This window comes from Ranitomeya imitator, chromosome 9 (assembly GCF_032444005.1).
Source record: "Ranitomeya imitator isolate aRanImi1 chromosome 9, aRanImi1.pri, whole genome shotgun sequence".
Classification (NCBI taxonomy): domain Eukaryota; kingdom Metazoa; phylum Chordata; class Amphibia; order Anura; family Dendrobatidae; genus Ranitomeya; species Ranitomeya imitator.
The window spans coordinates 42,049,656-42,064,292 of NC_091290.1; the positions used below are offsets into that span (position 1 = coordinate 42,049,656).

Genomic DNA, 14,637 nt, shown 5'->3' on the forward strand with positions numbered 1-14,637 from the left:
GAAAACTACACATGTAAAGCACTGATTAAATATCTCATTAACTTCTATCTATCCATCTCTGTATAGAAGATTTGTTTCATTAGTTAATAAACTAGCTTCAATTAAAAGAATTACTGTATGCAAAAGCTGTTAAAAACGCATTACATATGCATGTCAGAGGGATATTACTTGCTAAAAATCGCATTGTACTCGCATGACACTCGTCCTATTTTTCTGGATCAACATTGGACCAAATGATTAAACGTGTGAGTCCAGCTTTATAGTGGAAACGTTCCTTCTGATCTACAAATATTGTGTAAGTTTTAATGTGACTTTGCAGGTAAAAAAAAAAAAAAGTTCAGATCTATTCTAAATCATAGAACAATTGTGTAATGGGTATGCAAAGTTGATTATATAATTGAATCTCAAGTAAATATATATATATTTTTTTGTATTTTTCAGCTGAGCCATTTGCCTCAAAGATCAAACAAATGAGGCTCAAAAGAGAAGACTTTGAGATTTTAAAAGTAATTGGCAGAGGAGCATTTGGTGAGGTAAGAGCGGAATCTGACTTCGGTACACACAGCAAATCCTTATACATAACTACGGTATTTTATAATTCCTCAGGAAGGTACAGTTTGTTTAGTAGTTGTAATTATATTGAATATTCTGAACACCTTGCAATTTAAGGATATTGTATGGTTTTTTTTTTGTTTTTTTTTGGTTTTTTTTTAGCCAATCTAAGAATTTTTCCAGGGTTAAGGTATAGTGGCTCCTAGGCGTACAGATGTAGAAATAACACATACCAATACTCTACAGGTCCAGTGATACCTATCTGCTGCCGCAGTCTTTGTTGACAGGCTGCAGTGGTGATGTTATTAATACAACGCATTTGACCTTTGCAGCCAATCACTGGACTCAGTGGCTCACACATTCTACATCATCATAGTCATTGAGCTCAGTGATTGCCTGCAGTGGTCTCGAGCTTTGTAATAAAGACATCACCACTACAGCCTGTCAACAAAGATTGGGACAGTAGCAGAGACGGTGAGAGCTGGTTATTTTCTACCTTTTTTTTTTTTTTTTTAAAAGCTATTGGCAATTAAAAGTTTAATCCTGGACAATCCCTTTTTAAAGTGCAACTTTCAAGGTGGTGGATAATAATCATTATCATTATGTCATGAGCTACATGGAAAACCTGTAAGGAAGGTATTTTCTGTCTCTACATCTTAAGTTACATCACTGTATTTTACAGGTGCTTCTCACAATATCAGAATATCATCAAAAAGTTACCGTAATTTATTTCAGTTCTTCAATACAAAAAGTGAAACTTATGTAATATATAGTCATTACAAACAGAGTGATCTATTTCACATATTTTTTTTGCTGTTAATGTTGATGATTATGGCTTACAGCCAATGAAAATCCAAAAGTCATCTCAGTAAATTAGAATACTTTATAACACCAGCTAGAAAATGGATTCAAAATCCTAAATGTTGGCCTACTGAAATGTATGCTCAGTAAATGCACTCAAAACTTGGTCGGGGCTCCTTCTGCATCAATTACTGCATCAATGCTGGGTGGCATGGAGGCGATCAGCCTGTGGCACTGCTGAGGGGTTATGGTTGCTTTGATAGCAGCCTTCAGGTCGTCTGCATTGTTGGGTCTGGTGTCTCTCATCTTCCTCTTGACAATACTCCATAGATTCTCTATGGAGTTAAGGTTAGGCGAGTTTGCTGGCCAATCAAGCACAGTGATACTGTTGTTTTTAAACCAGGTATTCATATTTTTGGCAGTGTGGACAGGCGCCAAGCCCTGCTGGAGAATGAAATTTCCATCTCCAAAAAGCTTGTCAGCAGAGGTAAGCATGATGTGCGCTAAACTTTCCTGGTAGATGGCTGCGCTGACTTTGGTCTTGATATAACACTGTGGACCTACACCAGCAGATGACATGGCTCCCCAAACCATCACTGATTGTGGAAACTTCACACTAGACCTCAGCAGCTTGGATTGTGGCCTCTCCACTCTTCCTCCAGAATCTGGGACCTTGATTTCAGATGAAAGCAAATTTTGCATTTCATTTGGAATTCAACACATTGGACCACTAAGCAACAGTCCAGTTATTTTTCTCCTTGGCCCAGGTAAGATGCTTTTGGTGTTGTCTATTGGTCATGAGTGGCTTGACACAAGGAATGGGAAACTTGTAACCCAGGTCCTGGATATGTCTGTGTGTGTGGTGGCTCTTGAAGCAATATCTCCAGCCATTTGTGAATCTCCCCCAAAATGTTGACTGGCTTTATCTTAACAATCCTTTGAAGGCTGCGGTTATCCCGGTTGCTTGTTCACCTTTTTCTACCACACTTTTTTTCTTCCAAGCAACTTTCCATTAATATGCTTTGATACAGCACTCTGTGAAGCTTCTTTAGCAATGACCATTTGTGGCTTACCCTCCTTCTGGAGTGTGTCAATGACTGCCTTCTGGACATCTGTCAAGTCAGCAGTCTTCCCCATGATTGTGGAGCTACTGAAACAGACTAAGGGACCTTTTTTAAACGCTTAGGAAGCCTTAGCAGGTGTTTTTTGTTAATTATTCTAATTTTACCGAGATGACTTTTGGGTTTACATTGGCTGTAAGCCATAATCATCAACATTAACCCCTTCCCAACCTTTGACGCAGCGTATGCGTCATGAAAACCTGTGACTCAGCATATGCGTCACGTCGGATCGCGCTCCTGCAGGTCAGGTGAAAGGGTTAACTGTAATTTCACCCTACCTGCAGGGACAGGGTGAGTGGTACTTGAGCCTGGGGGGGTGGCTTCGCCCCCCGTGGTTACGATCGCTCTGATTGGCAGTTGAAAGTGGCGTTTCACTTTCAATCAGAGGGATAGTAATATTTCACCAATGAAAATTGGTGAAATATTACAATCCAGCCATGGCTGATGCTGCAATAGCATCAGCCATGGCTGGAGACCGCGATCTGCCACCGATCTCCTCCTCCCCTCTGCTCCCCTCTGTCCTCCTGTCCGCTCTCCCCGCAGTCCGATCTCCCCCCCCCCCGCTGTCCGATACCACCCTCGCATACTTACCGAGCTCCGGTGTCCCTCCCAATATCCGTCCGTCTTCTCCATGGGCGCCGCCATCTTCCAAAATGGCAGGCGCATGCGCAGTGCGCCCGCCGAATCGGCCGGCAGATTCGTTCCAGGTACATTTTGATCGCGGTTAGGGTTAGAACTAGGGTTGGGGTTAGAACTAGGGTTAGAACTAGGGTTAGGGTTAGAGCTAGGGTTAGGGATAGAACTAGAGTTAGGGTTAGAACTAGGGTTAGGGTTAGAACTAGGGTTAGGGTTAGAACTAGGGTTAGGGTTAGAACTAGGGTTAGGGTTAGAACTAGGGTTAGGGTTAGAGCTAGGGTTAGGGTTAGAGCTAGGGTTAGGGTTAGAGTTAGGGTTAGAGTTAGGGTTAGAGCTAGGGTTCGGGTTAGATCTAGGGTTTGGGTTAGAGCTAGGGTTTGGGTTAGAGCTAGGGTTTGGGTTAGAGCTAGGGTTTGGGTTAGAGCTAGGGTTTGGGTTAGAGCTAGGGTTCGGGTTAGAGCTAGGGTTCGGGTTAGAGCTAGGGTTCGGGTTAGAGCTAGGGTTCGGGTTAGAGCTAGGGTTTGGGTTAGAGCTAGGGTTCGGGTTAGAGCTAGGGTTCGGGTTAGATTCCTCAATGGGAATCCGCAGGTGAAATCCGCACAAAAAACACTGGAAATCCGTGGTAAATCTGCAGGTAAAACGCAGTGCGTTTTACCTGCGGATTTTTGGAAAACTGCGAGGAAATCACAAATCCGCAACGTGGGCACATAAACTTAGGGTTAGGGTTGGAATTAGGGTTAGGGTTGGAAATAGGGTTAAGATTAGGGTTAGGGGTGTGTTGGGGTTAGTGTTGGAGTTAGAATTGAGGGGTTTCCACTGTTTAGGCACATCAGGGGTCTCCAAACACGACATGGTGCCACCATTGATTCCAGCTAATCTTGCGTTCAAAAAGTCAAATGGTGCGCTCCCTTCCGAGCCCCAACATGCGCCCAAACAGTGGTTAACCCAAACATATGGGTTATCAGCGTACTCAGGAAAAATTGCACAACAACTTTGGGGGTCTAATTTCTCCTGTTACCCTTGGGAAAAAAAAATGGGGCTAAAAACTTATTTTTGTGGGAAAAAAATGATTTTTTATTTTCATGGCTCTGCGTTATAAATTTCTGTGAAGCACTTGGGGGTTCAAAGTGCTCACCACACATCTAGATAAGTTCCTTGGGGGGGGGTTTAGGTTCCAAAATGGGGTCACTTGTGGGGGGTTTCTACTGTTTATTCACATCAGGGGCTCTGCAAACGCAACCCGACTCCTGCAGACCATTCCATCAAAGTCTGCATTTCAAAACGTCACTTCCCTTCCGAGCCCTGACGTGTGCCCAAACAGTGGTTCCCCCCCACATATGGGGTATCAGCGTACTCAGGACAAACTGGACAACAACTTTTGGGGTCCAATTTCTCCTGTTATCCTTGTAAAAATAAAAAAAATTGCTTGCTAAAAAATAATTTGAGGAAAGAAAAATTATTTTTTATTTTCACAGTTCTGCATTATAAACTTCTGTGAAGTATTTGGGGGTTCAAAGTGCTCACCACACATCTAGATAAGTTCCTTGGGGGGTCTAGTTTCCAAAATGGGGTCACTTGTGGGGGGTTTCTACTGTTTAGGCACACCAGGGGCTCTCCAAACGCAACATAGTGTCCGCTAAAGATTGGAGCCAATTTTTCATTCAAAAACTCAAATGGCCCTCCTTCCCTTCCGAGCCCTGTCATGCGCCCAAACAGTGGTTCCCCCCCACATATGGGGTATCGGCGTACTCAGGACAAATTGTACAATAACTTTCGGGGTCCAGTTTCTCCTTTTACCCTTGGGAATATAAAAAAAATTGTTGCTAAATGATCATTTTTGTGACTAAAAAGTGAAATGTTAATTTTTTCCTTCCATGTTGCTTCTGCTGCTGTGAAGCACCTGAAGGGTTAATAAACTTCTTGAATTTGGTTTTGAGCACCTTGAGGGGTGCAGTTTTTATAATGGTGTCACTTTTGGGTATTTTCAGCCACATAGACCCCTCAAACTGACTTCAAATGTGAGGTGTTCCCTAAAAAAAATGGTTTTGTACATTTTGTTGTAAAAATGAGAAATTGCTGGTCAAATTTTAACCCTTATAACTTCCTAGCAAAAAAAAATTTGTTTCCAAAATTGTGCTGATGTAAAGTAGACATGTGAGTAATGTTATTTATTTAACTATTTTGTGTCACATAACTCTCTGGTTTAACAAAATAAAAATTCAAAATTTTAAAATTGCGAAACTTTTAACATTTTTGCCAATTTTTTTTTTCACAAATAAACGCAAAAATTATTGACCTAAATTTACTACTAACATGAAGCCCAATATGTCACGAAAAAACATTCTCAGAATTGCTAGGATCCGTTGAAGCGTTCCCAAGTTATTACCTCATAAAGGGACACTGGTCAGAATTGCAAAAAATGGCCAGGTCATTAAGGTCAAAATAGGCTGGGTCATGAAGGGGTTAACTGATATAAACACTTGAAATAGATCACAATGTTTGTAAATACTCAATATAATGAGTTTCACTTTTAGTATTGAACTGAAATAAACTTTTTGATGATATTCTAATTTAGTAAGAAGCCCCTGTATAATCTAACTAGGGCATTGTGTTGAACCAGAAGGCAAAAAAAAGTCATGCTGCTTGTGAAATGGTCTAGCCAGGACTAAGTTTTTTAGGCCCAGAGTGAAATTAAAGGAGAAAAAACAGAGGCAGGTTTTTGTTACCTGCCTGTTGTCTCCGGCGCCGTTCTCTACTGGCACAGTGGTCACAGACCGCTCTTACTGGCGATTCAGTGGCTTCCGCTAACGTCACGTCGACAGGTCAGTGGCTTCCCTTCCGCTCTGCTGTTTTGACTGGGCACTACTGCCAACATCATGCTGATTGACTGCGGTCTCCTCGCTGCCAAAGTGTGGGGAGCCAGCTGTCAGTCAGCATGACGTCTGCAGTCGCGCCCCGTCGACAGAGCAGCCCAGAAGAAGCAGAGGTGCGTGGTCTGACATTAAGCATTTGTATCACCGGCAGCAGTGTTCGATGCTCTTTCACATGGGTGTTTGTCCAAATGGTCCTTTTTGAAAACTTTGCAGCTTGCTTTCTGATCTTTTCTTTAAAGACCAGAATATTGTATGCAATAAAAGGCAATTTCTGCATTGGTATGGATGAGCTCATGGAGGATGTGTTATTCCAAACAAAAGGCATTTGAGGGCGCACAGGATAAACCCATGGGAGAATGTGAAGTCACTAAGGGATCTAGGGGTTGTGTAATGGAGTGGTTTAGATGCTTTGTTGGAACAATCTACTCATCCTGTTCTTTGTCAACATTTAGGACACATAGCGGTGCCCATTTAGTTTCGTTGTCATAGCTTTCTGTTAAATTGGTAGAACAGAACAAGTTGCTAACAAAAAAAAAAGTAATTGAGTAATTTTAATAGCCTGAAAAGACCTTTGTATAAAGGGCAACATCCAGAGCTGAGGAATTCATGTTCTAGGTACGGACAGCTGACTACCAAGTTCAGTGTCTTAGAATCTTTTTCAGAATGGCAGCCACCTCGAGCTGTGTATGGTATAGAAGACATAGGATATGCAGCGTGTTGTATCTATAAATGAGGCCTAAAGCAGACTACAATTTTTCCATGTGCAAAAAAAGACAGATTAGGGTACTTTCACACTAGCGTTTTTTTAAATCCGTCACAATGCGTCGTTTTGCAGAAAAAACGCATCCTGCAAAAGTGCTTGCAGGATGCGTTTTTTCCCCATAGACTTCTATTGACGATGCATTTGCGACGGATTGGCACACTTCGCATCCGTCTTGCGACGGATGCGTCGTGCTTTGCCGGACCGTTGGGAGAAAAAAACCCTACATGTAACGTTTTTTTCTCCCGACGGACCGCTTTTTCCGACCGCGCATGCGAGGCCGGAACTCCGCCCCCACCTCCCCGCACCTTACAATGGGGCAGCGGATGCGCCGGAAAAATGCATCCGCTGCACCCATTGTGCAATGCAGCAAACGCTAGTGTCGCATTGCGACGGGGAGATTCCGACGCTAGTGTGAAAGAAGCCTTATTCTGTTCAGACTTGACTGAGTGTGGTCCAAGTATTATCCATTTATCTCTGACAGTCTGTGAAAATCTGACTGCTCTCTGATGTCATCCAAGTGCAGTTCGATTTTTTTTTTTTTGTTACGTACCCATTGACTTGAATTGCTGATTTTCATCTGACCTCGGGTGGAAAAAAAAAACCTGATTAGTCTGAAAAATCGGAGACATGTCTCCTATATAAAATCAATAGTTTCCTGAGCGTTTTTTTAAGTCCATAGAGTAACTACACTGTGTGCAGAATTATTAGGCAAGTTGTATTTTAGAGTATTATTTTTAATTATTGATCAACAACTATGTTCTCAATCAACCCAAAAGACTCATAAACATCAAAGCTTAATAATTTTGGAAGTTGGAGTGTTTTTTTTTAGATTTGGCTATCTTAGGAGGATATCTGTTTGTGCAGGTAACTATTACTGTGCAGAATTATTAGGCAACTTAATAAAAAACAAATATATTCCCATCTCACTTGTTTATTTTCACCAGGTAAACTAATATAACTGCACAACATTTAGAAATAAATATTTCTGACATTCTAAAAACTAAAACCCCCAAAAATTTAGTGACCAATATAGCCACCTTTCTTTATGATGACACTCAGCAGCCTCCATCCATATATTGTCAGTTGCTTGATCTGTTTATGATGAACATTGCGTGCAGCAGCCACCACAGCCTCCAGACACTGTTCCGAGAGGTGGACTGTTTTCCCTCCCTGTAGATCTCACATTTTATGAGGGACCACAGGTTCTCTATGGGGTTCAGATCAGGTGAACAAGGGGATCATGTCATTATTTTTTCTTCTTTGAGACCTTTACTAGCCAGCCACGCTGTGGAGTAGTTGGAGGCATGTGATGGAGCATTGTCCTGCATGAAAATCATGTTTTTCTTGAACGATACCGACTTCTTCCTGTACCACTGCTTGAAGTAGTCTTCCAGAAACTGGCAGTAGGTCTGGGAGTTGAGCTTCACTCCATCCTCAACCCGAAAAGGTCCCACATGTTCATCTTTGATGATACCAGCCCATACGAGTACCCCACCTCCACCTTGCTGGCGTCTGAGTCGGAGTGGAGCTCTCTGCCCTTTACTGATCCAGCCTCTGGCCCATACATCTGGCCCATCAAGAGTCACTCATTTCATCAGTCCATAAAACCTTTGAAAAGTCAGTCTTAAGATAAAATGTCAAGACTGGGCCAAGAAATATCTTATGTTTCTTGTTCAAAGGTGGTCGTTTTTCAGCCTTCCTTACCATGGTCATGTACCTGAGTATCGCACACCTTGTGCTTTTTGTTACTCCAGTAACATTGCAGCTCTGAAATATGGCAAAACTGGTGGCAAATGGCATCTTGGCAGCTTCACGCTTGATTTTCCTCAATTCATGGACAGTTATTTTGCGCCTTTTTTGCCCAACACGCTTCTTGCGACCCTGTTGGCTATTTGCCATAACACGCTTGATTGTTTGGTGATCACGCTTCAAAAGTTTGGCAATTTTAAGACTGCTGCATCACTCTGCAAGATATCTCACAATTTTGGAATTTTCAGAGTCCGTCAAATCTCTCTTCTGACCCATTTTGCCAAAGGAAAGGAAGTTGCCTAATATTTAAGCACACCTTATATAGGGTTTTGATGTAATTAGACAACACCCCTCCTCATTACAGAGATGCACATCACCTCATTTACTTAATTGGTAGTTGGCTCTCAAGCCTGAACAGCTTGGAGTAGGACAACATGTATAAAAAGTATCATGTGATCAAAATACAACTTGCCTAATAATTCTGCACACGGTGTACACAAGATATACTAGTATGTGTATCTAAATCCTGATGAGGCTGGGGTTCTTCGTTTGAAAATCCATGTAAAACTAGCTGTACAATCCTGAAATTAAAATGAGTACTTTGGAAGTCCCGCCAGAACAAATGTATGTATGTATGTATGTATGTACCGTACTTTCCGGCGTATAAGATGACTGGGCGTATAAGACGACCCCCAACTTTTCCAGTTAAAATATAAAATCTTCTCAAAAGTCGGGGGTTGTCTTATATGCCGGGTGTCGTTTTGTAGGGTGGGTGCGGAGCAATCTGCGGTCGACGTATATAGTGGGGGGGAGTGGTCCCGATGACGAGGTGAGGGAGCGCCTCACCAGGAAGGTGTAAGTGAAGCAAACTGTCAGCGTCTGGGATGCCAGGGGTATGCAAAAAAGAGAGAGCAGTGCTGTGTCTAGAAAAACACTCAACTATCACTCATCTGGCTCACCCTTGTATCCTATTATCTCCTTCTCTGCCTCTGCCTCTGCTTCACTTACACCTTCCCGGTGAGGCGCCCCCTCACCTCGTCATTGGGACCGCTCCCCCCACAATATGCGGCGACCGCAGATTACTCCGCACCTGCCCTATAAGACGACACCTGGCGTATAAGACGATACCCGACTTTTGAGAAGATTTTCAGGGGTTAAAAAGTACTTAAACACCAGAAAATATAGTATGTATGTATGTACGTACGTCTGTGCGTGCCTTGTTGAAATCTGGTGACAGATCAGCTATAATGTTGTCTATGTTGAATATAAAGGATCTCAACGAAGTGCTAGTGAAGGACGGTCTTTTCTATTAACGATCACTTTGCCATTTGTTGCAACTGAATCAATCTTGCTGAGAATTCCGATTGGAAAATCATGGCAGAAAGGAGAAATTAAGGAGACATCAGGTCAGGTGTGTGAGCGAAGCTGAGAAGTGATGCATCATCCCAAATAGAGAAATGGCGTGTGAGCGCAAGAAGGGATCAACCTAGGGGAGGATGTGAAATCTCTCTAAAGTGGCGATGAGCGAATGTGCTCGGATAAGGTGTTCGGGTCCCCGCGACTCCATGTCCTGTGGGTGTTCGACAGCCATAACACATGCAGTGATTGCCTGTTTATTACGCGATATATAATATATACCGGTATATATTTTTTTAATGAATAAATATGCTTAGATGTGCTTATCATAAAGTTACCGGTTCAAAGCCCAAGGCTGTGCTACTAACCGAATCTGATAACATTTCCTGTTTTATTTCTGTTCTTTAATTACACAATATCTTTCCATGAGATTACATTCTTAGCGTAGATTTACACTGGTCAAATACGCAGTGGAATTTCTAGATGGAATATGTCCTGCTTTTTGCAGGACCAGTGTTTTTTTTTACCTCTTTTGAAATCACATTCAGGGAGAACCTGCAGCATAAATTGAGCGCCGTCCACTGCGGATTGCACATCTGCAGGCTGCAGATACTCTTGATATTGTAAATTAATAACGTCTTCTGTACCCACGGCATTTCCACAGCAATAGCCAAACAACTTTTTTTGTGTAATTTGCCTGTGCAAACTTACTGCGGAATATCCACCTTGCAAATTTTTCAGCAGGTGCGTGCCGGTGTTTGAATGTTTTTTTTTTTTTGTTTTTTTTTTAGGTTATAGCCACATCTGCATTACTTTTGTTCTACCCAGTCATGGGAGTAAAGCAATAAAAATGGCAGTGACAGAACCGGAATAGATTTTCATCATGATGTCCAGAATTTTATCTTAGAACCTCGGCATAGATGTGAACACTGCCTTACATGTACACTTTTATTACAATTCATGCCTATTGGGTTCTGGATATTGATGCAATGAATACATCTGTATTTCCACAGTATCCAAGATGGTACCTGACAAATATCATAGTATCTACTGTAAATTTGGTATCTCCGTCTGTCATTGGGTCTGAATGTGAACATCTCAACAAAGAACTGAGAAATAATTAAAAAACAAAACAAAAACCCTGTCCCCAGGCTGAAGCTTGTTTCCAAAAGAAACTAAATATAACTTTGCTTTACCCACCCTCCCTGGGTCCAGTGTTGCATCTCCCAATGTCTGTTATTGTCCACAGCGCTGTCAGTCACGTGACTTTGACAGCGCTGCAGCCAACCAGTGAGCACAGTGTCTCGTCCTGTCTACGCACTGGATCATCTGGGGTGAGTGAGCAAAGCACAGTTTACTTAATTTTTTTTTTTTTACAAAATATGCTTGGGGATAGGATTTTCTGAAACCAGAAAACCCTTTTTAACTTTTGTGATACTGTGGTTACAAAAAAAAAAAAAAATGTCCCCTGGTGTCCTTTTAATTAATATTAGTTGCTCTTCCTTCCTTTTTATCTGCCATCTATTCCTAAAACTTTCATTTTTTTTTCAGGTAGCAGTTGTGAAAATGAAAGGAAGTGGAAAAATCTTTGCCATGAAAATTTTACATAAATGGGAGATGTTGAAACGAGCGGAGGTAAGTTGTAGCTCATTGAAGAAATGCTTGTGTGAATACAGGGATTTGTTAGATGTTTGACCTTCGAGTAGTCCATTATAGTCTATTATAGAGGAAAGAAGCTCAACAGATAATGTATAGTGTTTTGTATAAAGGGCCAATAAAAAGGACTGATTTTTTTTTTTTTTTACCTGTTTTTGGTCAGTATCCATCTTTTTCTATTTGTGTCTTTTTTTAGTTTTTCTCATATTTTCAAAGCAACCAGGCAATGTACTGTAAATCGGACAATGCTAGGATGCAACTAGGATGATTGTTGCAAATTGGACTTGGGAATGGAGCTCAGTTAGTACCTTATTGACTGATTGAAATCTCTGCCTATTCAGAGGAAAGAGTCAGTGAATGTTGGCTGTTGGTGTGCCAGCTCGAACAGCAAAATGCAGACTATAGAGAGGTTATATATCACAGACCATGAAACATGGATGAGTTAAATCAGCCCAAATGTGGACCAGCCACATGTCTTCTGACTGGTGCTCAAATACAGTTGTGTGAAAGTGTTTTCCCACTTCCTGATTGCCTATTCTTTTGCATGTTTGTGACACTCAAATGTTTCATATCACTAAACAAATTTAAATATTAGACAAAGATAACACAAGTAAGCACAAAATGCAGTCTTTGTATAGGCAAAAAGAAATCCAAACCTACAGGAACCTGTGTGAAAAGCGAATGTCCTCCTTAAAACCTAATTTAACTGTGGTTTATCATATCTTTGGGAAGCTCAGTTCAATTTCCCTACCCACACCCAGTCCTTGTTACACACCTGTTCTCAATCAAGAAATCACTTAAATAGGACCTGCCTTACAAATTGACCAAAAGATCCTCAAAAACTAGACCTCATGCTGCGACTCAAAGACATTTTGGAACAAATGAGAAACCAAGTAATTGAGATCTATCATTGTGGAAAAGGTTATCAAGCAATTTCTGAAGCATTGGGACTTCAGCGAACCGGGGTGAGAGTCATTATCCACAAATGGTGAAAATATGGAACAGTGGTGAACCTTCCTCAGGAGTGGTTGGTCGACCAAAATTACCCTACGAGCGCAGCAACAACTCATCAGATGTCACAAAAGACCTCACAACAACATCCAAAGAACTGCAGACCTCTCTTGCCTCAATTAAGGTCAGTGTTCATGACTCTAGCATAAGAAAGAGACTGGGCAAAAATGGCTTGCATAGCAGAGTTTCAAGATGAAAACCACTGCGTTTTGTGTTTACTTGTGTTATCTTTGTCTAATATTTAATTTTGTTTTTTTGATCTGAAACATTTAAGTGTGACAAACATGCAAAAGACTAGGAAATCAGCAAGGGGGCAAACACTTTTTCACACAACGGTGCACCTATGAAATAGTGGAATTTTGGTCAGGAGACCCACGGTCGGTCTGTACTAAACCGTGAATATCAAATTTGTGAAACCTGCCTAAATTGGTCAAAATATTGTAATTTTTTAATGCAACAAAACATTAGATTATTTGTAAACCTTAAAGTAGTATTCCCATCTCTGATCCATAAATGTCTGACAGGTGAAAGTCTGTATACCATATGCTGAAATTCTTGGTTGAGTCCTGCAAGAATATAGTTGTTTACTAGTCATTCAAGTGGTTAATGTACTATTTAAGAAAAAAAAACTTATGTCCCCTTCTGCCTTCTTTTTTTGCTAATCAATTTGACCTGTTAACCTCTTTTTAGCAAATAAATGTCCATGCAAAATAAATCCAATCTCATTGTGATCACCTGGTATAAAACGGTACCGTCCTGTTTCCTCCTTTTATCATTAGTATATGCCAGCCATAGTAACATCAGTCAATAACAGGTATGTTAGATGGAACAAGGCAAAGAGGAAGACCAGCAAACCCGATGGCTTAATACAATTAATATAACTGCGGAGAAGACCCTGGTGGACCTCTCTAGGCTTTCACAAGATCGATCTTCAGAGCGTTCATCTGCAAGTCATCATGGCTCAAGATCAAGCTGAAGGCTGTTAAATAAATGATAGATTTGCAACATTTTAGAATTTTTTTTATTTTATAATTGTGGAGCTTTCCTTAATATTTTTCTCAAATATTTGCCCAAAAAGTGTCAAAATGAACTTGGAGAAGTTCAAGATGTTGTGCTGATTCAGTTGCTGCCCTTTAGTAAGCTTGGATCCGGAGCTTCATCTGCAGGGATCTGTTTGCTATCTGCCTCCGTTCTGTACACTTGGTAGCAGCTCTCCTGCATACAACAATTTCCCATTCATTTTTCACTTTTTTTTTTTTGTTCCTCTCACTTTTTCTGTAAATGATGGTGGGAAACCAGAGGCTTGCTGTTGTATGATCAGATGCTTTGAAGTGAAACCGAGAAAGGGAGGATTCCGTTTTATGAAGAGACACTTTTATGTAGATGATAGACTTGTATATGAATCACTGACTTCACATTACTTTCAGCCAAGGTCAAATTAGCGCAGGAAACTGTTTTTTAGAAGTCGTTTGATGCAACCTAGTAGTGATGAGCGAGTGTACTCATTGCTTGGGTTTTTCCGAGTACGCTCGGGTGACCTCCGAGTATTTGTTAGGGTTCGGAGATTTAGTTTTCATCACGGCAGCTGAATGATTTACAGCTACTAGCCAGGCTGAGTACATGTCCCCCACATGTACTCCGCCTGGCTAGTAGCTGTTGCTAGTGCCTGGTTGCTAGATAATCCCCACATGTAATCAAGCTGGCTAATAGCTGTAAATCATGCTGCTGAGGCGATGAAAACTTAATCTCCGAGCAGTATAAATACTCGGAGACCACCCTAGCGTGCTCGGGAAAACCCGAGCAACGAGTATACCTTCTCATCATTACAACCTAGTAATTCACTAGTTGCGTAACTCAGCCTTAAAATTATAGCAACATTTACCAGATTCAGTCAAAGAAGTGGTCAGTTAATTTTATATTGATGACCTATCTTTAATATTATTATTTATTATTATAGCACCATTTATTCCATGGCACTTTTCATGTGAGGAGGGATATACATAATAAAAACAGGTACAATAATCTTGAACAATACAAGTCATAACTGGTACAGGAGGAGTGAGGACCCTGCCCGTGAGGGCTCACAATCTACAAGGAATGGATGAGGATACAGTAGGTA

The 14,637-nt window shown here is 41.2% G+C and overlaps 1 protein-coding gene across 3 annotated transcripts in view; it reads left to right on the forward strand.

The window, feature by feature from the left end:
• The window catches only part of CDC42BPG (CDC42 binding protein kinase gamma), a 137,235-nt gene that overhangs the window by 61,298 nt on the left and 61,300 nt on the right, over positions 1-14,637 (forward strand). For all 3 annotated transcript variants that reach the window (XM_069739471.1, XM_069739470.1, XM_069739472.1), the window contains 2 exons: positions 442-533; positions 11,403-11,486. In XM_069739471.1, coding sequence (XP_069595572.1) covers positions 442-533; positions 11,403-11,486 — 176 coding nt within the window. The remainder of the gene's footprint in view (positions 1-441; positions 534-11,402; positions 11,487-14,637) is intronic.